The 27,027-nt window shown below is 45.8% G+C and overlaps 1 protein-coding gene across 1 annotated transcript in view; it reads left to right on the plus strand.

Moving 5' to 3' along the window:
- The window catches only part of GTF3C1 (general transcription factor IIIC subunit 1), a 360,695-nt gene that overhangs the window by 97,807 nt on the left and 235,861 nt on the right, over positions 1-27,027 (plus strand). The window contains exons 12-14 of the mRNA XM_082260707.1: positions 7,449-7,602; positions 11,425-11,528; positions 11,632-11,810. Of these exons, the coding sequence (XP_082116833.1) occupies positions 7,449-7,602; positions 11,425-11,528; positions 11,632-11,810 (437 nt within the window). The remainder of the gene's footprint in view (positions 1-7,448; positions 7,603-11,424; positions 11,529-11,631; positions 11,811-27,027) is intronic.

Below are 27,027 nucleotides of genomic sequence, written 5' to 3' on the forward strand. Positions count from 1 at the left end.
CTCAGTGATTGCAGTACTCTAGTCTGCATCTCCCCAAGGTAATACCTTAAATCTGGCCTGTTAGTGGGCCCTGTAGGCAAGGGTTGAGGACCACTGCGATAGGCTATCCCTTTGCTTGGGCTACGGTCTCAGCCTTTCTTCTGTTTTATTACTTTATTTTCTGCAATGTGTTTTTCTTTGCACTACTAGCTTTTTATTTGCCATGTGCTTAGTTAGTCGGTTCTCCGGAAGACTACAGCGTTTGCGGAGCTGGGAATCGAACTGGTCGTCGTGACTTGTCAGGACAGAGGATCTTAGGGACTGCCAGCCCGCCTTCGAGCGTTTAGCAGGCTATGTGTGTTCCCTGGCCTCGCAAACGACCTGCCCCTGTCCTCAGGGGCACAAGCCGGCGAGGTGGCTACCTCGCTGGGACGCCCTAACATGCGGTTCGCATGGGGGGTTCCCGAGTTCTGGAGGCTCCCACGCCCTGCGAAGCGGTGAGTATTATTCTGTGTGGGGCCTCTGGCTGGGAATTACATTCTGTGTGTCTGTCTCCCCTCATGTTTGTGTCTGGGGCTCACATCCCTCCCGGTCCCTGTGGGGGCTTCTGAGCATGTTATGCTGTGTGGGGGGTCTGTGGGGTCCCTATCCCTGTCCGCACTGTTTGGTGTGTTTGGGGGTACAGTCATGGTGAGGCGGACCGCTGCGGTGCAAAAACCACAGGACTGCCATTTTTAGGGTGGGCAGCTGCTTTGGCCTCACTGTGGGCACTTCTGCAGCTCCTCTCTGTAGTGTTTTTTGGTGCCTTCGGGCGCCATCTTGTGTGTGGCAGGTGCTTCCTTTTACACATGCTCGGCGGCCATTTTCCCGGAGCCTCCCATTCTTATGCATAGGCAACCATTTTTCCTTAGCAAATCCTATTAGCCTCTAGCGGTATGACATCACTTCCTCTTTCTGCATGAAGATAGATCGTGGAGCAGCGTGGTAACACTCCTGGTGGTCTTTTTGTGCTGTTTTGGGGGATATGTCTGCTTTCTTTGTCTTTCCTCTCTCAGTGGGATATTTTAACTTGCAGTACATTGCGGTGGGCGCCGCAATCGCGTTTTAAAGGGCCAGCGTCCTTATACTTATCATGGAGTCCCAGGACAGCAAATTTCCCCCAGCCTTGGTTAATGAATCGGGTACTCCTGATTCTTCTCCTTCTCTAGCTGCTGCACTAGTTACTTTAGCGTCCAAGGTGGACTTGTTGATGTCAGAACGGGCTTCTAGAAAACGAATTAGACATTCGCCTTCCTCTGATTCTGAATCTGATATGGTTGCCTTGGACAGTGCCCCCCCTGAGGGGTCTCAGTCCTTTCCTTCTGATGGGGAGGTGGAAGAGGGTGATGGGGATGATTTTTCCCCTGAATTGGCCAAAGATCGCGCTGCTGTGGCTGCGCTTATTGCTTCTATTAAGGAGACACTACATTTGGAGGATGAGCCCAACCCGCCGGGTAAGCAGTCTTCCTTTGGGACTCACAGGACCCAGAAGGTGGCACAGGTTTTTCCCTGTCCCGCTGAGTTTCACGAAACGGTGAACGAACAATGGCGTAATTTAAAACGCCCTTTTGTGGTACCAAAACGGTTTCGGTTCCGTTACCCTTTCGCGTCTCCCACGGATTTGTGCTGGACGGTGTCCCCTAAGGTGGATCACACGGTGTCCAGGTTGAACAAGGCCACTCTTATGCCCTCTGAGTATTCTCTGGTGTTTAGGGACCCTACGGATAGGCGGGTGGAATCTCTGGCTCGCCACGCTTATACGGTGGTGGGTTCTTTGCTAAAACCTGTCTTCGCATCTGTTATGGTCTCTCAGGCTTTGGCTGATTGGGCCCAGGTGCTCAAATGCACTCTAGAGGCGGATTCCGCCCCTCCAACTACTGTGGAGATGTTGGATCAGATGCGTCAGGCGGTTCTGTACCTGTGTGAAGCGGCCTTGGATGAGGCTCCTGTAGTAGGATGTCAGGCGATCGCCTGACGAAGGAGCACGGATGCTCTGAACGCGTGCAACCCCTATTTTTCTCCTGCCAGGAAGTGATGTCATCAGGGATCAGAAGTCGGCAGCCGGAGCCCTGTTGTGCATGCTCCGCCGCGGCCAGTGACAACTAGCAGCCCCACAGCGGCTCGGCTATACCTCTGGAACCTCACCACCTTCTCCTATGACCACTATCCTGGAAGAGGAAGATGGATGACCCTAACAGTCTTTGTGTACCGGTCTCACCCAACCTCGGACAGTGAGTCACCAATTTTAACAGTGTTAAATAAACTTGTACTATACTAAGCTGGCGCCGCTCTCTCCTTTCTTGCATCTGACATTCCTTATGTGGGGACTCGTCTCTTTGGAGAATTACTGGACGAATTGGTTAAAGGAGTCACTGGGGGCAAGAGCACTCTGCTGCCCCAGAACCCCAAGGGCAAAGTTTTCCGCGGTAAGCGGGGTCCTTCCTTTACACCAAATCAGGGGTCCTTTCGTGCCTTCAAGGCGCAGGACAAGGGCAGGCCCTTTAAGGGCCACGGTGGTCAGAAAAATCCCTGAACGGGCAAGCCAAAGCCAGGCCACCCTGGCTCGGCGGGTCCCGCTGCCTCTACCTGAAGGGACGCCCTCACCCGTTCCAGGGGTTGGAAGACGTCTGCATGGTTTTCTAGAACCATGGCTGTCCTGGATTCCGGGCAGGTGGGTTCAGGAAATCATTTGATCGGGTTACAAGATCGAATTCCTTTTGCGTCCAGCGGACAGATTCTTTCCCTCAAATCTTCATTTGACCCCAGATCGGTTACGCGATCTTCATCGGGCGGTTCAGGATCTCCTCGCCCAGGGGGTGGTTGTCCCAGTGCCTCATCGGGACAGATTTCGGGGGTTTTACTCGAATCTGTTTACTGTGCCAAGAAAGGAGGGCAAGGTACGTCCGATTCTGGACTTGAAAGCTCTGAACCGCTTCATGCGGGTTCAGAGGTTCTGCATGGAATCCCTTATTTCGGTGGTGGCCTCTTTAAGCCCAGGAGATTTTCTGGCTTCCATCGATCTCAAGGATGCGTATTTACACATCCCCATATTCGAGGGTCACCAGAGGTTCCTCTGATTTGCAATCGCGGAGGAGCACTATCATTTTGTGGCGTTAACCTTTTGGTCTCACTTCGGCTCCAAGGGTGTTTACCAAAGTGCTGGCCCCTGTTCTTGCCCTGTTGCGGGCACAGGGGATTGCGGTCTTGGGATATCTGGGCGATCTCCTGTTAAGATCGAGTGGCAGCCCGAGTCTATTACGCGATCTGTCAACTACCGTTCAGACGCTCCAGGAGTTCGGGTGGACCATCAACGTGTCTCCTTCTGTTCGTCTCCCTTACCTGGGGATGGTCCTGGACTCTGCCCAAGCAAGAGTTTTCCTGCCGGAAGACCAGCTCCAGACTCTAGGTCAGGTCCCTAAGGGACTACCCGTCCTCATCGCTCAGGACCTGCATTTGGTCCCTGGGTTTGATGGTTTCAGCCTTCGAGGCGATACCATTTGCACAGTTCCACACGCAATCTCTTCAAGCGGAGATCCTGGCCAGATGGGACAGACTTCCTCAATCCTTGGAAAGGAGGATATCCCTGAGCCGCCACGTCAGAGTAGATCTCCTCTGGTGGCTTCAGTCCCCAGCTCTGACGGAGGGGAAATCCTTCCGCCCGTTGTTGTGGACGGTGATCACCATGGATGCCAGCCTGTCGGGCTGGGGTGGCGTGCTGGGCATTCTGTCTGCTCAGGGCACTTGGTCGGAGGAGGAGTCCCCCCTGCCGATAAACATCTTGGAACTGCGAGCAATCAGGTTGTGCTTGTTCCATTGGTCGGCTCAACTTTGGGGTCACCCTGTTCGGGTGCAGACGGACAACGCCACTGCCGTGGCCTACATTAATCACCAAGGGGGCACCAGGAGTGCCCGGGCAGCCCTGGAGGTGACCGAGATTCTGGCTTTGGCCGAGACTCATTTCCCCGCGATTTCGGCAGTTCACATTCCGGGTGTGGAGAATTGGCAGGCCGATTATCTGAGCCGCCAGACCCTGGACCAGGGAGAATGGTCCTTGCACCCGGAGGTGTTTCAGCTGCTGTGTGCGAGATGGGGAACCCCAGATGTGGATCTGTTCGCATCTCGGCTAAACAACAAGGTGGGAAGGTTTGTGGCAAGAACGCGCGACCCTCTGGCAGACGCCTCGGAGGCGCTAGAGGTGCCTTGGCATCAGTATCGCCTGATCTATTCCTTCCCCCGATTCAGTTGTTGTCCAGGTTCCTTCGCAGGTTGGTTTCAGAACCGAAGTTGGTGATTCTGGTGGCTCCAGACTGGCAGCGCCGGTCTTGGTACGCGGACATCATACAACTGGTCGTCGAACCTCCGTGGCGACTTCCCTTACGGGACGATCTGCTGTCTCAAGGGCTGATCTTCCATCCTGCTTTACGGTTGCTGGCTTTAACAGCGTGGCTGTTGAAAGCCAGGTCTTAAGAGATCGATCTCTCTCGTCGGCATTCATTCCTACCCTGCTTAAGGCTAGGAAGGCCTTGTCCGGTAAGATCTATTACCGTACCTGGAAGGCTTATTTTGCCTGGTGTGTGTCCAGGGACGTCCATCCTCGCTCTTTTTCGGTGGCGAGGGTGTTAGCCTTCCTCCAATCTGGTGTGGACCAGCGCCTCGTGCTGACCACTATTAAGGGCCAGTTGTCTGCACTGGCTGTTCTTTTTATGCTCCCCTTGGCGTCTAATTCGTTGATACGCACCTTTATTCAAGGTGTGCGTCATTTGGCTCCTCCTCGGAGAGCGCCTTTACCTCCTTGGGACTTAAACTTGGTCCTGTCCATTTTGCAACGTCCTCCTTTTGAGAACATCAAGGAAATTTCTCTGCTTCTGCTGACGAAAAGGTTGCTTTTTTGGTGGCTATCACGTCTGCTCGCAGAGTGTCGGAGTTGGCGGCCTTGTCTTGCCGCTCCCCTTACCTGGTGGTTCATAGGGATAAGGTGGTCTTGCGACCTAACCAATCCTTCCTTCCTAAGGTGGTTTCTGATTTTTACCTTCGCTATGTGCAAACCCTAAGAATCCTAAGGAATGTGCCTTGCATTCCTTGGATGTGGTCAGGGCGATCAGGGTGTACCTGTCGTCCACTGAATCCTTCAGAAAGTCGGATTCTCTTTTTGTCCTTCCTGAGGGACCTCGGAAGGGTATGGCTGCGTCTGCGGCAACCACAGACTGATCAGACAGACGATTGTACAGGCTTATTCGCTTAGGGAACGGGCACCGCCCTTCCCTGTCAAGGCGCACTCTACCAGGGCGGTGAGTGCGTCCTGGGCCTTCCAGCATCAGGCTTCGGTGGTCCAGGTGTGCAAGGCTGCGACTTGGTCGTCCGTGCACACCTTTTCAAAATTTTACAAACTTGATGTTCTGGCATCAGCAGATGCCTCTTTGGCCGCAAAGTTCTCTGTGCGGCAGTGCCTTAGGGGGACCCTGGTTTTTGCGGGTCCCTGACTGTTGGGGTTGTTTTTTCCCCCTTGTTGATTTGCTTTCCTGGGTTGTTTTCTCCAGTTGAGCCTTTCTGTTTCCCAGGGGCTTTCTGTTCGAGTAAGGTTCCTTTCTCTGACTTGGGTGCTGCGTTGCCTTTGTGACGGTTACGTTTCCCACCCCTCATGTCTACACTGCTTTGGGACATCCCATTGGTGAAGACTGTATGAGTGGGCGGCGACTGTCAGAGGACGTAAGAGAAAACTGAATTTTTGTAAAATCTTACCGTAAAATTCCTTTCTCTGAGTCCTCTCTCTGACAGTCGCCGCCCCCGCCCCCGCCCCTCTTTTGGGTTTTTTTTTTTTTATGGACTTAACTGCTTGCTACCAAACTGAGTTGGGAAGGCTGATAGCAGAGGGGTATTGGACCAGTGGCACAGCCCCCTACAGGTGTGTCTATGTAAATTACTTTGTTTTAACAAGTCTTATGCCTAGCTTGCTCCTGTGGATAAGAGGTCAATACCCATTGGTGAAGACTGTATGAGTGGGCGGCGACTGTCAGAGGACACAGAGAAAGGAATTTTACAGTAAGATTTTACAAAAATTCAGTTTTTCCTCTTTCTTTCATGTGCTCTCTCTCTCTCCTTGTGTTGTACACATCTTGCTGTTTGTATGAAGTTTATGTAGATGTCTTTGCACTTCAGCAGTAGCCGAATGTGAGTTTGGAGAGGGAAGAAAAATCACACACACAGTTTACAGGTTTATTAGGTGCAGCGCAAGGAGCAACTCACAAGAAGTGAATTAAAATAAGCTCATCAGGAAGGGGAGTCTGGGATGTTAGCGTTGGATTTCTGCAATGTGGAACGCCAGGGTCCGCTGCTACTTGGAGGAGGCCAGGAGGTAGTTCTTAAATGGAAAGCCGAGCAGAGGGGATAAAGCTGGAGCGTGGCGTGGACCACAGCGTGTGCAGATGACGTCTCCAGAGGGGGGGGGTCACAACGCGTTTCTGAGTCTGCGCGATGCCGGTCCTTTGCACCCATTTGTCAGGCAGGAGAGTGAAGCAGGTGGGAGCTGTATTTTTGGAGAGGCACCGAGGCTAGCAGGATCCAAGTGCCTGCCATGTATGGAGGAATATAGAACCAGATACTACATAATTGGGACAGCATTTACAATAAAGACTATGGTGGGAAAATGAAAGAACCTTATACCTAAACAAGCGATGCTAACATAATTCTAACATGTGGATGGACAAAAATTACTAAAATCATATCAATCGATAAAAATGTCAATGTAAGTTTTACTATGGCACCTATGGCAAAATGATGTATGGGTTTAGATACACCTATAGGTGAAAACCAATAGCTCCATGGGCTTTAAATATTTGATAAATTTACTACTAAGTATACTAGTTCCTCTCTCTACTAATCTGTCAGCTTGGGATGAAATACTTCTATAAGGTGTCATTGTTACTGTAAATAGGTTTTCCAGGCAATTCAGCAGACCATGATGTGTTACCTTATTTGGCCATTCATGGCTGCATCAGGTGATGATCCTTTGTCAGTTGGTAAGAAACTTGTTCTGACCCTTCATTCTTCCTCCAAAGTTAGGTGAGAGCAGAAGTTGTAAATTCATTTCTTACCATCTGCATTGCTATAAACTTCCTAGATCAAAAAAAAAAAAAAAAAAAAAAACAGTCTTGGGAAATTATAAAGCACTCTGCATTTATTGGTAAATGTAGTGCCCTGAGGATAGTCTGACCATGTCTGCTTACTTAACTGCTCTTTATCATTCATGGGTAAACCTAGCATACTAATTTCCAAAGCCATGTTTTTTTATAGAGCTTGTGAATAAGTTTGGTGATTGACGTGCATTACAAGCTTAAGTTTGAAAATGTTACCTCACATTAGTTTTATTTCTTTACTGTGTAATGTTGTTTTCTCTAATAAAAATATCTTGTTTGCATATTTTGTTTTTGTAGTCTCCAAAAAATGATTGTAGAACAGGAAAGACTGGAGGGTGTATCTACTAAATGCTGCAAAAAATCAATTGTAAGATTGGTACATAAACTGTCTCAAGAGGGTCTGGTTAGACTTTATCGTACTGTGGTGGTGCAAGATGGAATTAGTAAAAAGGTAAATATGTTTTACTCCTGTTATTGTTTAATTATGTGAAATTTTGTTAAATTTAGATACAGTTGTGCTCAAAAGTTTGCATATCCTGGCAGAAATCGTGACATTTTGGCATTGATATTGAAAACATGAACAATCATGCCAAAAACTGTCTTTTATTTAAGGATAGTAATCGTATGAAGCCATTTTTGTTTTCACATAGTTGTTCGCTCCTTTGTAAATTATGATAACCTAAATCTCCCTAATGGCGCTGATGAAAAGTTTCCATTTCCTGGAATGTTTAACCTTGGTACAGACACACAAGGTGACAGACACAGATTAAAATGGCGATTAAAGGTTGATTTCCCACATTTGTGGCCTTTTAAATTGCAGTTAATGTCTGTGTATAAATAGTCAGTGAGTTTGTTAGCTCTCACGTGGATGCACTGAGCAGGCTAGATTTTAAGCCATAGGGAGCAGAAAAGAAATGTCAAAAGGCCTGCGTGAAAAGGTAATGGAACTTTATAAAGATGGAAAAGGATATAAAAAGATATCCAGAGCTTTATAATATGCCAGTCAGTATTGTTCAATCACTTATTAAGAAGTGGAAAATGTAGGGATCCCAATCCCAAGGTCAGGTAGACCAGGAAAAATTGCAGCCACAACTGCCAAAAGAAAAACCCACAGGTAACTTCAGGAGAAATACAGGCTGCTCTGGAAAAAGACGGTGGGGCTGTTTCAAGGAGCACAATGCAACGATACTTGAACAACAATGAGCTGCATGTTTGAGTTTCCAGAAAGAACCCTTTACTGTGCCAATGCCACACAAAAAAGCCTGGTTACATTAGGCCCGACAACACCTTGACATGTCTCACAGCTTCTGGCACACTGAACACTGGAGTGACGAGACCAAAATAGAGCCTAATGGTCACAAACCTAAGCGCTATGTTTGGAGAGGGGTCAACAGCGACAAGAATACCATCCCCACTGTGAAGCATAGTGGTGGCTCACTAATGTTTTGGGGGGGTGTAATCTCTGAAAGCACAGGGAATCTTGTGAAAATTGATGGCAAGATAAATTCAGCATGTTATCAGAAAATACTGGCAAACCATTTGCATTCTTTTGCACGAAAGCTGCACATGGGACTCTCTTGGACTTTCCAGCATGACAATGGCCCTAAGCACATAGCGAAGTTATACTAAAAATTGCAGTGCTCCTGTATACTCCTAATACACCTAGTGATAGTGCAATAGTCCACATTAGGCTGCTAGTACCCAAAGGGAGTCCATAAGGTGTCAAACTGTGAATGTCATTATTCAAAATTATATAGTCACTCACCAAAATTGAAAGGCTCTGTATAACCATGAAGATACCTGGGTAGGTCTCCAAAGGAGCCTGCTACTGTTGATGAGTGCGTCTCTTTCGCCACCATATCGTGAAAAAAATGAACAGAAAAAATGTAATAGTACAGTATATTATCTGGATATTTGAAAAACAGATAGGAATACAGCACCCATGATGATAGCAAACACAAAATCCTAGTGCCTCACTCCATCTTCCCCGCATGCAGTGCAAACTCACCAGATGATTAAACTCAATGAGCCGGTCTTCAATCAGGCAGGCATTGATCTCCCAAAAGTTTTGATACTTCCAACTCTGTCTTTGTGAAATGACAGCTCCACCTCCTTCAAAAAACACTCACTGTTTGTGTTGCTGCAGATGTTCTTGAAGGAGGCAGAGCTGTCAACCGTTACTGGTAGATTTAGGCTGGATAGTGAAATCCCAGAAGGCTTTCCAACAAGCACAGATTTTCCCAGTTTGTTAAAGTAGAACTACAGGCAATTTTCTTTTCATTTAGTAGGGGGTAAAAACCCCTAAGATATTATTATGGATGTGGTGTGCTGCGCAAATGTTGAGAAAACGCTAATCAAAGAATTGGAAAAATATATGAAAAAAATGTGCAATTATTAATATGAAAAAAATGTGCAATTATTATATTAAAGATGAAGTGCGATTAATAGAGTAAATGTTAAATAATGAAATCCGCTATTCCTTATTATGCGACTGCAGTAATAACATAGAAAAAATTATAATACATAAAAATATTAGTGCCTGAAGTAATCACCAAATAATTAATAATTTAATGCTTATTGAAGTGTAAAACTCCCCACAAGATGTGAAAATATATGATGACAAATGCAAAAAATAAATAATGACGGTTACTTTCACATGCAATTTAAATCATGCCGTAAAAAGTCTTTATATTAAAATATAGTGCTGGATTGATAGCCAAAAATTTTTTTCTTTGTGCAGAGTAGTGATCCTAAAGTGATAGGGGCGATCCCAGTCACCAGTGCTAGAGATCTCTTTATATTGGAAAACCACTGTGCCACCTCAATTCCTGTGGTTCCCCCCTTCAGGTGGGTATCTCACCTTTTATGTATGCGACCTGGCAATTAAGCTCGGTCAGTTCTAGCTTTAAGTGTTCCAAAGGGTGCTGGGATGGCTGGATTCTTCCACCATTACTGGTCCCAATGGGTCCGTGTCACTTAAAAGTGACCCACATAAAAGGGAAGAAAGCTTTCCATAGTGCGAGTATTGTAAATAAAATCAACTTTTAAAAAAAAAAAATGTTGGTATTGCACTTACATTTGTAGGGTGCTTGCAGCGCACCACACTTCAACAGATAAAAACAATGTAGTAGACCCGGGTGTGCAGGCAGAAACCTCCAACAGACTGCTCGTATCGGGATTATGCTCCTCTCACAGTCGCGCTCTCTCTCTCCGATGTATGGCCCCTCCCCTTCGCGTGTCGACACAAGGCACTGTGCTTCTTCCTCAGGGGATGTGATTGGTCAATTTGTGGGACGGCTTATGAGAGTGAGGATTTGCGCCACTCAATGTCTCAGTGGCACTATCTACTTCATCTTTAATATAACAACTGCACAGTTTTTTTATATATTTTTCAATTCTTTGATTAGTGCTTTCTCAACATTTGCGCAGCACTCCGCATCCATAATAATATCTTATTAGTCACACACTCACCTTGAGGGGAGTAAAAAGTGCTAGCAGCATTACTCAACAGATCCATAGTTAGCTCGCAGAACACCTTATCATTATTGGGTAAAAACCCCCGTCATGTACCATGGAGGATATTTCCCTTCACTTCCTATCCCATAGCCAAAACAGGAAGAGAAAGTAAATACCTCCAAAGTGGAAAAAAAAAATCCCTGGTTGTGAATCCCTCCTGTTGTTTGAAAGAAAATTACTTTTAAAAGGTTCGTTCACCTGCTAAAAAAACAACTGCCTATGCAGATAAGGGGTGTCTGTAGATAAAATCAAACTGCAGATCTAACTAAAGCTGCATAATGTCCTTTCTATAGATGCAGGCAATTTACATAGCTTCCAAAGCCCAGCTGGAATACTGCTCACCTCCACCATCACGGGAGTGAGTTCTCAAACGCTGAGATTAGAGCTACATCAGGGGGGAGAGAGAGAGCGCATGTGAGGGGGATTGAGAAAAAGTACACTATCGCTGATCCCCTTCTGTTGACTTGTTTGAATAGGCATGCATTACATATATTCTTTATATGTATACTGGTTTCACGTCTATGACTCTTATTAATGATGCAAGAGCTTCAGCATGTCACTTTAGCATTTTTTTTAAATAGTGGTCACCAGTGTTAGCCATAATGTTTCTACTTGGTCTAGTCATTATTTCATCTCAAGACTAAGGCCTTAACATGTACAGTAGTTTACCATAGAAATGTATTAAGCAGAACTGACAAGTATACTTTGTGGTTTTTTTTTTCTATGTTTTGTTACTATCTTACATTACTTTTAACAGGTGGAATTTGTGGTTCATCCATCAATTAATCCTAATGATCCTTTAGTTAAAAGCACTATCGAACAAATTCGTTTTCGTATGTCCAATTCTACTTCTGGGAACCGGTATGTAAGAGTGTAAAGCACAAAGGACTGCAACTGAAAACTGTCATAGTTTTAAATGACAACCCATTTCATTATTTTGTTTACTGTCTTTTATTGATCTCAGAACACGCTTGCCTCAAAGCTCATCAGCTTCTGGTAAGGCTGAGCCTGATGAACAAAACAAAGAAAATAAAGGAGAAAAACACAAGACCTCTCACTTTCTGGGTGATAGTTCTGAAGATGTGCCTGAAGGCAAAGATTCAATGGATGTGACCCAGTTAAAGAATTATCATCCAGTTATAGGTATGTTCAAAGATTTTCATCATTCGTTTGTGATGATTCTTTTTGAGGTTATTGTAAGGTTATGAATAAAATGTGTTCTTAATTTGTTTAGTTTTGTGTCAATTCAGATACTATAAGTCTTCTACCAGGTAGTTTATATTTTAGAGAGTTTGTGTCTCCCTGTAGTAACTTTTTGTTCTTTATGCAATACAGCCATGCAATACAGCTTTACCAAAAAAAAAAAAAAAGTTTGGAAGCTTAACCATTTTAGCCCCAGAAGATTTGGCTGCACATTTTGCGATTCGGCACTGCGTGATTTTAACGGACAATTGCGTGGTCGTGCGACGCTGTATTCATTCAAAATTGACGTCCTTTTTTTTCCACAAACAGAGCTTTCTTTCCATTTGTGGATGGGTTTCGGAAAAACGGAACTCTGGCGTGGAGGTGAGATAGAACTGGCTGGTCTTCACGGCTTGTCTGTAGAGTCTCAGGATGGTCTATCAGGATGATGAAGTTCAATCTGTAGATACGACGATGGACCTGTGAGGGGTGAGAAATAGGAGGGGGGGGGGGAAGAAAAGGGGATAGGGAGCAGAAATGCGGATTAAGGGTGAAAAGGTCCTGGATTGGCTTGAGGGAGGTTATTCTGGTCGTTCCTGACGAGCTCTCCTATGTACAGGAGAAGCAGTAGGGCTACCATCTCTGTGGGTTCTGAAAGTCTCTGAAGAAGCGTTGTTTGGAGATGGGGGTCTCCGACGTCGGATGTGGAAGTCATCCCTTTCCGGTATGGTATCCATGGACGTTGCTCTGGGGAGATGAGGAGGGAGAAGGCCCCTGTACCAATCCGGGATGTCAATGCTTGGGATATTCAGGGTGTTGCAGAAGGTTGTGAGGTCTTCCGTGACCCGAAGGTTTGCTGTGCGACCCTGAGCCGTGGCTGAAAGACAAAAAGCAAACTTCCAGCGGTACTGGATATCTCTGCTGCGGAGTAAGTCAAGTAAAGGACGCAGATCTCGTCGCTGTTGAAGTGTGATGGGAGAGAGATCTTGAAAGATCTTGATCTCCGAACCTTGATAGGTGAGATTTCTTCGGTCCTGGGATCTTCTGAGGATCTCCTCTTTCACCTTAAAATTGACAAGGCAGCTTATGACATCTCTGGGGGGATCCGTGTCTCTACTTCTGGGACGCAGGGCTCTATGGAGGCGTTCAAATTCTATCGGCGTATCTGGTGGTCTACCTAGTGCGTCATTGAAGATGGCTATCGTTGCTTGATTGATTTGAGAAGGTTCTACAGCTTCAGGGAGCCCCCTGATCCTTAGGTTATGGCGTCTGCCCCTGTTATCCAGCTCTTCCATATACCTTTGTAGATCTCTGAGCTGCATGAAGTGTGATCTATTAGAGGATTGGAGCAGGTGGATGGATTCATCCTGTGTAGAGGTCTTGTCTTCCACTTGCTCTATTCTTGCTGTGTTGTAATGTACCTCTCTCTTAAGTTCTGAGAGTGCAGCTGTTAGTGTGGCTTTAATGTCGTTTTTGATATCTTCTGCCACTAACCTGAAATCCTGCATATTCAGGGGTAGTTGTGTGTGGGTCTGCTGGATCATCTCTTGTGAGAGGGGTGGGCTGCTTTGTCCTCCTTCTGCAGAGTGCGCCGAACTCCTACCCATGTCGGGTGGGGAGGGTGCAGGGACTGTGCTGATTTTAGGGCTATTGTCTGCGGCGGTGACCGGGAGAAGGGAGATTAGGCGTCCATTCCGCTCCGACGCCAAGCCACGCCCCCCAGAGCTTTCTTTTGGTGGTATTTAAACATCTGTGCGATTTTTATTTTTTGCGCTATAAACAAAAAAATAGGGACAATTTTGAAAAAATAACTATTTTTCACATTTTTTTTTATAATTCTCAAAAAAAAAATGTAAAAATCAAAATGTTTTAACATTTAACACAATTTGATTTCTGCTACATATTTTTGGTAAAAAAAATCGCAATAAGCGTATTTTGATTGGTTTGCGTGAAAAAGTTATTGCGTTTACTAACTACGGGAAAGATTTATGTCATTTTTATTGTTTTTTTTTTTTTTAAACTAGTAATGGCGGCGATCTGCGGGACTGAGACATTGCGGCGGACAGATCGGACCTCTAACTGACATTTTTGACACTTTTGGGAGTACCAGTGACATTACTACAGTAATCAGTGCTATAAATATGCACTTCTACTGTTAAAATGACACTAGCAGGGAAGGGGTTGACTTTACTGGTGATCAAGGGGTTAATTGTGTCCCTAGGGGTGTGATTCTAACTGTCAGGGGGCGTGGCTTTTGATGTAATCACAGAGACATGCTATCCTACATAGCAGGATCGCATAGCCTCTGTGATTACTTTAGTGAGAATGACAGATGGCTGTGTTTACATCAGCTGTCTGCTTTTCTCTCACTGCAGCGGGAGATTCGTGAGTGGCCGATGGCCATCGGAGCCGCCGGTTACACGCGCTGACTCCCTAGCTGACGAGCGGGAGCGCGCCTCCGGCGGCGCGCGGTCGCCCCCTAGCTCCTTCCAGGTTAGCGCCTTACATGTACGGCACTTTGCCTGGGAGCGCTAGACTGCCGCCGTACAACTGCGGCAGGCGGTCAGCAAGCAGCTAAAGTGGAGCTTTACTCAACTTGGCTTATGCAATGTGATGTCCTGGAGCTCCCCACCAACCCCTGACATATTTAAGTGCCGGCTTCCAGGTATCGAGCACCAAATGTTTTTATGGGTCGGGCCGATATGATGTCACTCCTGCGTATGCGCAGGAGGTTAGTCAGCCTCAGCATTACCGAATCTCTACAGTACAGGTGTCAAACTGGCGGCCCTCCAGCTGTTGCGGAACTACAAGTCCCATGAAGCATTGCAAGGCTGATTGTTACAGGCATGACTGCCACAGGCAGAGGCATGATAGGACTTGTAGTTCTGCAACAGCTGGAGGGCTGCCAGTTTGACACCCCTGCTCTACAGTGAGCTGCTCGTAGGAACAAGTAAAGAGAATGGAAAACATTTTAGCTTGTCAAGGCTGAAAAATAAGAAACAATAAAACAAGGTCCTTTGAACACAGCGACAGCAGCAGTATTTAGTTCTGGAACTGCTGCCTGACCACAGCTATTTTCCAGCTTTAATTTGCAGCTGTATTTCAACTTTTTACAGGTGGTTTTTACATGTTCACATAACTTAGCATACCTTTAAAAAATAAACACTGATGCTTACCTTTTAAATGCATTTTAATTGCAGAAAATCCTACCAAGCTCTCCCCTGCTATGTTAAGGAGCAGGTTGTGGAGTTTGTTTAATGTGATTACCTCTGTACTTTGCTGGCAGGTCCCAACATTGGTGGGTTGTAAAATAGATTTAAACATTGTCCTAACAAAGGGTTAAAGATCTTCTAGCTTGATTTCTGAATTGTATGTTAATACACTTTTTCATAAACAAAATTGTCTTTACTTCTGTCCCTTACCTTCACCTTGCATCTTTTCAAGCCAAAAGTCACTGTAGAAATTTGCTCAAGTCTGAAACAACTAGAAAGATAATATAAAAAAAAATGTATGCGGTTTGAATGGGAACACGAAACCACCACAAAATAGTGGGTTTCTCAAATTTCTCAAATTTGATGGGAAAAGTAAAAATACTGTATGCTCTCCATGGCTTTTGATTCTGCTACAGAGCACTCTAAAAAATATTTTCCATTTTTGGCTGGAAAGTCCATAGCTCTCAGATGGATGGATCCCAGGGCTCCTTTTTGACATGTTTGTAAATCTCATGTCAAAATTGTTGCCCTTTGCCCTTTGGGAAAAAAAAAATGCACCGATTAGTTTGTTGCGGTATGGGGTGTATGTTGCATGTGATCTGACACATTGGTCAACATGATAATGTTAGAAAATTATCATACAAAAAACATTTCTGTAATTTTAAGGGTAGACAGTCGGCTTCTAACTTCAGCTTGTTCAATTAAAATGTCACTAAACCCACATCATGGGGGCGTTGCTGGGATGTGAACGGGACCAGACATGCGGCGCTTCACCTCCGATCATGCCAACATCCTACTACCCTTCCTCTTTCCTGCCTCTACACGGGGTCCCCTGTGGCAGAATCGCTTCTCTCTGGTGAGCTGCATGTCTTTAGGCAAGCCACACACCAACAAGGGCCGGTGCTTCTCCTCTCCTCCCGTGACCATCTTGGACAAGAGGCCTTCAGCCATGTCAGCGGCTGATGGCCCCTCGAGTGGAGAGATCCTGACGGCTATCACTGCCTGTAAAGAGAAGCTCAGGGCCAAGATAGATTTCCTGGCAACGGACAGAAGTCTGCTCAGGCATGATCTTGACAAGTTCTGCTCCCGCCTGTCTGAAGCAGAGGATTGTATATCGTGGGTGGAGGACACTTCAGACGTATTCCTCGGATCTTCACGCTTTACAGTTACAGATGAAGAGAGCTCCAAGAAAAGACCATAGACATGGAAAATCATCTCCGCCGAATCAACATGTGAATCCTGGGCCTACCAGAGCTTGCAGAGCAGTTGAAACCGGCAGAGCTTGCCGAGATCTTCTTGGTGCAGCTCCTGGATATACAAGATCTCCCACTAACATTCATGGTCGAGAGGGCACATAGAGTCCCCCCCACTCCGCCTGTGTCAGGGGCTCCAACGAGGCCATTTCTACTCCCCATGCTTAATTATCGAGACCGAGACAGGATCCTGGCTGCAGGCGAGGAACAAGCCGGATCTCGAATATGAAAATTTCAGGATTCTTCGCTTTCCAGATTATTCTCTGGAAATGTAAAAGTCGACGGTCTTACACGGACATCCGCAGACTCCTCAGGGAGAAGGGTGGTAACTTCAGCCTTTTGTATCGTAGTGACTTTGAATTGCAGATGGCGACCACGCATGCTTCTTTGAATCGCCGGAGGTGTCCTCCACTTGGCTGGAGGCTCGCTTAGTCCTGGATTTTCTTACCTGCTGTAATGTTCTGTTGACGCCTGTATCATTTTTACAGCAAGTACACTAGTTTTCAGCATCTTTGTATACTTTTACATTTTTTTTTTGGCAAATGCACATTTCTGCTGCCTTTTAGGGGAGCTACTAATTGGGCCGATGTTGCCTTACGATGTACACCTGTAGTGTATCATGCTGTTGCTTATATCCTAACATGAGGCAGGCTCATCTACCAGAGGTCTGAACAGCCCCATCCTGGTGATTCCCCAATAACTCTCTTCCAACGGAGTATACCGCTTGGGATACCGAAGGGTCTTCCCCACTACCCCTTACTTGACATTTTTTTTGGGCCTTCCCAGTCCCCCTGCACTGGACATAGGGTATTGGTTATGACAAGTTAATTGTTAGTTTTGGGATTAAGGTCCCTACCTGCCATCCTTCTTGTTCTTGAACGGGGTTGTTTTTTTTTTTGTTTTGTTTTTCTTTTTCCTTTTTAATCTTTTCATTTTACAGTCATGGCGACAGCTCGTGCTCTCTTTACTGCTCGTTAGATGTTCTCCTGACAAAAGTTTACTCATGCCTCCAGTACATTGTTTGGTTTTCTATCATGGCCTCGAGTACAATGAAAATTATATCATGGAATGTCAGAGGCTTAAACTTGAAATTCAAAGGAGCTTTATTGTTCCAATATCCTAAACTTCAGGCCCCTCACATAGTGTTGCTTCAAGAAGCACATCTTATGGGCAGCAAACATTTGGCATTAAATAAGCCCTGGGTTCACAAGGCCTTTCGCACCACATACTCCGATTACACCAGAAGGGTTTCCATACTTGTCGGCAAATCTTTGCCCTGTGTAATCGAAACTACATTCTGATACTCATGGTAAAAACTTGATTGTGCTGATGACGTTATGGCATATTGGCCTTGTATATTTCCATACTGGAGAGGATTACTCTCCTTGTCTTCTAGTTTGGATTGGCCTCCCCCCCCAAACCATTCTCAGGGGATTTATCCAATGGTGCTCTAGAAGCCCGCCTCACTGAAACTTGGAGATGGAGACATCCTACAGTAAAAGCATACTCCTGTTTCTCTACCTCCCTAAAAAAAACCTCATCCCAAATCAATTTGGCTTTTTCCAACCCCTCCCTTCTAGTGGATGTCCTTGAGGCTAATTATTTATCACGTGGGCTATCTGATCATTGCCCTCTAAAGTTGGTCCTTTGCACTCTGCCCCATCATAATGGGTCCCTGTGCGTTTGGAACCCACTGGATCTCCCACCTAGAAATCTCTGAGAAACACCTCCTGCTTTGCTGGAATATTGGGATATTAATGTGGGTTCTTCCTCTCCAGGCATTGAATGGGATGTTTTCAAGGCTTATAAAAGGGGCCATTATATCCCCTCAATAACTGCTGTTAAAAAGGAACAGGCCTCTACAGTGGTGTCTCTGCAGAGCAAGGTAGCAGACCAAACTAGTTGTTAAAATTCTAATCGCCGTGCTGAGAATTTTGAATTGCTTGAATCTGCTAAGAGGGAGCTTCATCTGCACCTAGCTGAGGTCACAAGTCTGGACCTTTTTAAAATGTAAACATACTTTTTTGTAAACAAAGGGATAAGAATGGCCAGCTCTTAGCTATGTTATTGCAACATGAAATACCCATCAAATTGATTCCAGAAATGAATCCCATACTGGCAATGTGATTATTTCCCCTGATACTGTGCTGGAGGATTTCAGATAATATTATGCTACTATTTTATACTGCTTCCTTCCTATCAACTTTTTAACCTTCAGGCATGTCTTCTCTATTAGATACTGTTGTCCTTGGCTGGCTATTGGATGAGGAAAGAACTATTTTAGTGCACCCAATCTCTGTGGATAAGGTCCTTATGGTCACACAGTCCTCCTCTACTGGGAAAGCACCTGGACTGGATGGTCTACCCATAGAATTCAAACAAACAGGGAAACTCCTCTCCCCACGTCTGGTGGAATTTTTTACTCAATGCCTAGCAGATGACGAGCTTCCCTCTTCCATGAGCGAGGCCCAAGTAGTCCTTTTTCGTAAACCCTCCAAAGATGCCACAGCTTGTACCTCATATAGGCCAATTGCCTTATTGAATTGTGAATTGAAGATTCTTACTAAGCTCATTACTTGCAGATTTAACACTCTTGCACTCAGTGGTTGATGCAGATCAAACCGGGTTCATGGCTCATAGTGCCACTGATATCAATTTGTGAATATTCACGCTCCACATTCTAACATAGGTTCGAGTGGTCGCCTCTCTCCATATAGAGAAGGCTTTTGACACGGTTGAATGGCCTTACCTATGGGAAATCCTGAGAAGGATGGGGTTCCCCTTCATTTTTTATTCGCTGGTTAAAAGCAATAGATCAGAGCCCTACAGCTGCAATCAAATTGGTGGGCATTTTATCATCACCATTTGCTCTGTATAGGGGCATTCAGGCAGGGCTGCCCTCTCTTTCCAGTCCTTTTTGAAATTGCTATGAAGCCTGTGGTCGTGGCCTTACCGGTTTCTCCACTCATCTGGGGTTTAAGGATTGCCTGGCTTGAGAAGAGGGTAACCTTGTGTGTGGACGACTTGTTGTTGTTCCTAAATGATGCGAGTCCTACATTGGAGGGAGCCCTCCAGACTCTGGATGCTTTCTCTTCTATCACAGGGTTGAAGGTAATTGGTCCAAATTCCTGTTATTTCAAATTGATCCCGAGGCCCGTAAATCTGCCTCGCCAACATTACATTTGCAATGGGTTGAGGAATTCAGATACTTGGGTGTGATTCTATCTAGTTAGGCTGCAGATTATGTTCACCTTAATATTTTATCATTGTATCAAACTACCAAGGCTTGGCTGAAAGAATTGGAGAAATTACTCTTGTCCCTGTTAGGGCGCATAAACTTGATAAAGATAAAAATACTCCCAAATTGTACATCTCTCTTTAGACCCTACCCTCACTGAATCCTAAAATCCTTTTTTTTTTTTTTTTTTTTTTTTTTTTTGACAAACCATATTTATTTTTCCTTTTATGTGAGATTCCCATCCTCCATGGTACAAATTGGCTACACTAATGAGACCTTCCGGACTGTCACAAATATTTCTTAGCCTCACAGTTGGTAACAGCTAGATGGTAGCTGTGCCCTGACCGGCCCAATGCCTCTACAATCTTGGAGACGGCGGTGTTGAATTCTCTAGAGGCCCTTCAACATCATCTTCTATTCTGAGGTCCCAAGGCCCCTTACCCCTTTATCCACTCCATGGTCTATACACTCCAGGCCTGGAAACATGGTCAGGCTTATGGAGCCCTACCATGGGATACATTACCAGATCCACAAGTTTGAGGCAAATACAAAATTACACTTGTTTCCCAAATAGTTGCTAATCACTCCTTACGTTCCATCGCCTCTATTTCCGCTGATTGCAATGTCCGGGACTCCTACTTGTTCAGATACCTCAGTTGTCCCATGCTTTTCGACAGCCAATTTCCAAATGCCTTGTTAAGGTTGAAACATTCTTACTTGGAGCATCTGCTCCGGACTGAATGTTAAGAGAAGCCTACCTTAGTGCTGTACAATCCTATCCTTTTGGTCTCCCTTACTGACCTCTATGCCCTTCGGCAGTGATGGCTAAGGGACATCCCTGACCTAGATGATAAGGACTGGGAGGACGTTTGGGACCTTCCCTTTCGCTTTTTGGTCTCCTTAAGAGGCAGACCCCATACAGACTACATAGAATATACCCTTCGGCCTCCCAAGAGTGTTGACGGTTTGACCAATCTCTATTGTTTTTTCATATATTTTTTGGGGTTGCCCTGCAATTGGCAAATACTGGGATTAGGTGATCTCCATTGTCAATACAATTGCTTAGCTCTCTCTTGTACCCAATATGGGTCTCTGTCTATTGGGGTTGGCGAAGGAGTTGGTCCCAGGGTTGCAGAGAGGATCTTTTTTTAGGCTTGTAAAGCTATAGCAATATAATGGAAGAAGGCCGCTCCTCCTTACCTCACACTCTGTAAACATCTGGTTAATGTTAGTTTACCCTTGTACAAAGAAACTTATGTGAATAGTGGTTGCTTTTGGGTAGCTCTGATGCTTCTTATTCTCTGGGTATAATTGAGGCACATTGTTCTTATCTGGGCACATCCTCCTCCTACTAGCTTTATAAGCAAGTTAAGACATCTATTTCTCTTTCGTTCTCTTTTGAATCTTAACCACGTGGTTATACTGCCCCCTGCAGGAGTAGGACACTAGGCAGAAAAAAGACTCGACTACGCCTATGGGCAGTCCCAGGAGGTATACTCCCCCCCTCTCTGCTATAGGTACTCAATTTTTGTTTCTGCCTAGTCAGAAGTAAGAACCTAGTTTCTTTCTTTGATCTCTGGTCTTGGCAATTTTTTTTTTTCTTTTTAGATTGATTTTTTTTCTCCTGTTTTTTTTTCCTTTTGGATCTACAGTCAACTGCTGGACTGGGCGACGGGCTGGAAAATCCAGATGCAGTGGTCACCCCAGTCTGGCCAGCGAGCATGCGCATACCACAGCTAGGTCGGGCCGATACACAGCCCCACCGGACTGGGGCTGGCCTGTGAGTTAAACACCTCTCGAGGTCGCATACAACTGGGTCTTGGTCTGTGTCTCTGCATTCTTCCTGGCCGACAGCATCCCTATTTTTATGGCGAGGGGTTCTCTCTGGAGCGTTGCCCGCCTGGTTTCCGGTATGGCGAATAGCTGTCCCCTCGCAACCCATTGGAGGGTTTTGGGGTGGACGCGGGCCCCTCCCTGTGATGGTCGGGCCCCTGGGTTCCCCACCTTCCCGTTGGGCACCTCTCCCCTGTGCCTTGGTAATCCATGTGGGTCATCTAGTTCCCCATCCACCCCCCCTCCACTCCTATCATGGGGTAGTGGGGGGGGGGGGGTCTTGGCTGCTTTCTTGGGCTGGGGCAGGGCGCTGTACTGGTGATGGGGGAAGCCGGCAACTGGGTGATTTGGCTGGGGGGGGAAATGTACCTGTTGGGGGCTTCTGGCTTGTTCCCCCTTCTATTCTGTGCCTTTCCTGGGCCCCAGGGATCCCTCCTGGGAGCCTTGTGGAGCCACCATTTTGTTGTGGCCTGTATTGTGTATAGGCCGGCGGCCATGTTTGTGTAGTCCAGCGGCCATTATGCTTGAGTCCGGCATTGTAATTAATGGCAGCCGTTACGGTGGAGCCTTCTGGGTGGCGATTTCTGCTGTGGAAGTCCCTCCTTTAGCCCCTGGTGCTGACTCCTGGGTTTCTTCCCTTCCTGGATGCCGCCCGTGGAGTACATTTTATCCCGGTGCTGCCGGTGACTGTCTGGTGAGGTCCTTCCCCCCCCCCCCTTTCTGCGGGATTGTGGGGTGCTCTGTTGCTGGCGACCGGGTGGTGTTACCAGCACGGTGGGGGTGTCCCTTAGCAGTGTTTTTGCACATTTTGTGCGGTTCCCTCTATTCCTCATGGAGTCTTTGGAGCATGTTTCCCCACCTGACCTCCTCTCAGAGACTGCGGGGCCCTCCGGGTCCCAACCATCCATTGATGCACTGGCGGCGGTCCTGGAATCTTTGTGTCCCGGGTGGAGGTGGCATTTGGGTGGTGGGGCTAGTAAAACGCACCCCCGTCTCATCTGCCTCCTCAGATTGTGATTCAGCCACTGAGGACGTGACCCACCCTAAGAGGTCTGCTTTTTTAGAAAGTGAGGATTCCTTCACACCTGTAGCCGTGCACGAAAAGGCGCTCGTGGACACACTGATTTTGTCTGTGCATGAGACTGAAAAAATGGAAGACGCAGCTGAAGCTGCGGCAGAGGCACCGGTTCCCTTTGGCATTCACAAGCCGTCTAGAGCGGCAAAGGTGTTTCCATTCCCCTCCTATTTTGACAGGTTTGTCGCAAAAGTTCCCCACAAACGCTTACTGTTCAAACTAAGGAAGGTAGGTATGGACCATAAGGTGAGTACTTGGATAGAGAACTGGCTCCAGGGGAGAGAGCAAAGGGTGGTGATTAATGTGGAGTACTCCAATTGGGCGGTGTGGAAAGTGGGGTCCCCCAGGGTTCTGTCCTGGGGCCAATCCTGTTTAATTTATTCATAAATGATCTAGAGGAGGGGATATCTAGTACAATCTCAGTATTTGCAGATGATACTAAACTAAGCATGCCAATATCTTCTATGCAGGATGTGGAAGCCTTACAAGCAGACCTGAACAAAATAATGGGGTGGGCAACTACATGGCAGATGAGGTTTAATGTTGAAAAATGTAAAGTAATGCACTTGGGTGCCAGAAACCAGAAAGCAAGCTACTCACTAGGGGGGGAACCTCTGGGTGAATCTAAGATGGGAAAGGACCTGGGGGTACTGGTAGACAACAGGCTTGGAAGTGGCATGCAATGCCAAGCCGCTGCAAGCAAAGCCAACATAATACTCGGATGTATAAAAAAGGGGATTCACTCCAGAAATAGAGATTATTCTCCCACTCTACAAGACTCTGGTCCGGCCACATCTGGAGTATGCTGTCCAGTTTTGGGCACCGGTCCTCAGGAAGGATGTGCTGGAACTGGAAAGAATCCAGATAAGGGCAACAAAAATGATTAGGGGAATGGAGGACATCAGCTATAAGGGAAGACTACAAGCACTGAGCTTGTTCTCGCTGGAGAAGAGACGATTGAGGGGGTATATGATATCAATGTACAAATACTGTACTGGCGACCCTAGCATAAGGAACAAACTATTCTGAGAAAGGGAATACAATAAGACACATGGCCACTCACTAAAACTAGAGGAAAGGCGGTTTAACCTTAAAGTACGTAGGGGGTTCTTTACTGTCAGAGCTGTAAGGATGTGGAATTCTCTTCCGCAAACAGTGGTATCAGCAGGGAGCATTGATAGTTTCAAAAAACTATTAGATGGGCACCTTAAAGACCAAAACATAGAGGGGTATATAATGTACGGTTAACAGCAAACACAAGCACATCATAGGTTGAACTGGATGGACTGGTGTCTTTTTTCAACCTCAGTAACTATGTAACTATGGAAAGAAAGATAGGGTAATGGCGCTGCCTATAAAAACAAATTAAATTATATTGGACACATCCAATGGTGAATGCAATAAAGTGGCTGGTGCATATAAATAAATATTATAACATAAATATGAGTTACAATATGATGTTGATCAAATAAAGTGTTAGAGAAATAAAGTGACTATTGCATATAAATAAATATCATAACATAAATATAAATGGCAATATGATGCTTGATCAGATAAAGTGCTGGAAACTAAAGTGCTTAATGGATATGGTATTGTCGTGCACGTGTGGCAATACCCAACTGTATCATGCAGTATATAAAGGTGCTTTAAGTGCTAAAAAGGAACTGATGTGCAAAGTGCATGAATAAACTTATAAGAAGAAAGAATATTATTTTATATATACATATAAAAATATAATCCACAAAAAGTGCTGGTGTACTATAAAAAGTGAATAATCAAATTGGTGAAAGTTATTTGTAGTCCATTGACTAGATTTAATATAGAAGATGTCCAAAAAAAAAAAGGAGATATCTTTATATATAATAGTGATAGGTGGGTGGTGGTGCCAATCTCTTAAATTCCAGAGGGTAACCCCGTGCTGTGTGGTAGGGTGCTGCGTGATCCTTTTCTGGTAAAAAAACTCACTCACCAGAAACACCCACCCCACACAGGGGTATCAGGTGGGTGTATGTAAATCAAGGGTCTCGGTGTCTCCCCTCCTCCTGGATCGTAGGTCCTGGAAGTAGCCTTGGAGGTCCTAACTGAAGGTGTCCCTGGGGTACTCGGTAGGGTCCTAGAAGTGGCCTTGAAGGTCCTAACTGGAGATATCCCTGGGGTACTAGTGGGTCCTATCGCTCTCCTATAGGCCCTGGAAGTAGCCTTGGAGGTCCTAACTGAAGGTGTCCCTGGGGTACTCGGTAGGGTCCTAGAAGTGGCCTTGAAGGTCCTAACTGGAGATATCCCTGGGGTACTAGTGGGTCCTATCGCTCTCCTATAGGCCGGGAGTGTTCCGAGGGGTCCACCAGATATATTTCATAGCCGTATACCAAGGGATAGATAAACAAGGCACATAGCGTGATACAGTTTGGATATGTTTATTAAGTAAAAAATAGAGAGGTACTCACATTCAGAAGTACCCCAGGGATATCTCCAGTTAGGACCTTCAAGGCCACTTCTAGGACCCTACCGAGTACCCCAGGGACACCTTCAGTTAGGACCTCCAAGGCTACTTCCAGGACCTACGATCCAGGAGGAGGGGAGACACCGAGACCCTTGATTTACATACACCTACCTGATACCCCTGTGTGGGGTGGGTGTTTCTGGTGAGTGAGTTTTTTTACCAGAAAAGGATCACGCAGCACCCTACCACACAGCACGGGGTTACCCTCTGGAATTTAAGAGATTGGCACCACCACCCACCTATCACTATTATATATAAAGATATCTCCTTCTTTTTTTTTTTTTTTGGACATCTTCTAAATTAAATCTAGTCAATGGACTACAAATAACTTTCACCAATTTGATTATTCACTTTTTATAGTACACCAGCACTTTTTGTGGATTATATTTTTATATGTATATATAAAATAATATTCTTTCTTCTTATAAGTTTATTCATGCACTTTGCACATCAGTTCCTTTTTAGCACTTAAAGCACCTTTATATACTGCATGATACAGTTGGGTATTGCCACACGTGCACGACAATACCATATCCATTAAGCACTTTAGTTTCCAGCACTTTATCTGATCAAGCATCATATTGCCATTTATATTTATGTTATGATATTTATTTATATGCAATAGTCACTTTATTTCTCTAACACTTTATTTGACCAACATCATATTGTAACTCATATTTATGTTATAATATTTATTTATATGCACCAGCCACTTTATTGCATTAACCATTGGATGTGTCCAATATAATTTAATTTGTTTTTATAGGCAGCGCCATTACCCTACCTTTCTTTCCATTTTCCTTTAGTCCTTTGGACTAAGATACAGGGCGGCTGCAGCCTACACTTACACGCATTTATTTAGTATATTATACTTATTCTTATCCTTTCACCTTTATCGCACCTTTGTCCTATCCAAATAGAATTCCTACGCGCAGAGTTTATACATTTTTAACTATGTAACTATGTATGTAAAAAGAGTGGGTATTTCCAAAACATCCCTTTATGACCCCTAAGTGATTTGCAATGGGAACCCCTTTGAGGAGTGGACTGTTCCACCTGTGGCAGATCCCCCGGTTTCCAGGTTATATAAGGCAACCATGATCCCAGTTGAAGAATCGCCGACCTTTAATGATTCAGCTGACAGAAAAGCGGAGGCTGTGGCCTGCTAAATGTTCACTGTTGCGGGTTTGGCACTTGGGCTGGTCTTCACCATTGCCCTGGTGTTGCAAACTCTGACTGAGTGGGCTAAGCTTTTACATCATGACCTGGAGGGTGAGAAACTCCCCCCTGCCTTTGCTGAGCTGGCAGACTATTTGGTCCAGGGGCTGAAGTTTATCTGTGATGCTTCTTTGGCTGCGGCTTCCCTGGTTGCTAGACTGTCTGTTTCGGCAGTGGCTCTTAGGCGTGTTTTATGGCTCAAATGTTGGTCTGCGGACCAGACCTCTAAAAAAGCCTTAACTGATCTTCCTTTTCAGGGAGATCCACTGTTTTGAGCTACCCTGAATGACATTATTAGGTGTCTCACAAGGGAGAAAGAGTTCTTTCCTTCCGCAGGCTGGTAAGGGTAAGGAACCTCGTCATAGACGTGGCCTGTCCTTCTCGGCTCACAAGAAGTTTTTTCCTCCCTCAGGGTCAGCTGACAAGGGTTTAAAGCCTTTCAAGGCCTCTTCCGAAGGATCTAAGCGACCTTGGTCTGGCGAACCGAGAGCAGGATTCTCCAGACCCACGAACAAGGCTCCCTCTGCATGATGGTGTGCCCTCACATATGCCTGGGGTAGGGGGGCATCTTCACCAGTTTCCGGGCTCATGGACCTCTTTGGTGCAAGACAAGTTGGTCCACGAAGTGATACGGTCCAGCTACAAGCCGTTTGCTGTGGGAGAGGAGCATTATCAGTTTGTGGTATTACCCTTTGGTCTCGCGTCCGCTCCTTGGGTTTTCACAAAAGTGTTGGCCACGGTGCTGGCATTGTTACGCTAACAGGGGATCGCAGTGCTGGGCTACCTGGATGGCCTTCTCCTGTGATTCCCCTACTGCTCTGGTGGACAACGTGGAAATCACTATGCGGA

Source organism: Pelophylax lessonae, assembly GCF_965119305.1.
Source record: "Pelophylax lessonae genome assembly, chromosome: 6".
In the NCBI taxonomy this organism is placed as follows: domain Eukaryota; kingdom Metazoa; phylum Chordata; class Amphibia; order Anura; family Ranidae; genus Pelophylax; species Pelophylax lessonae.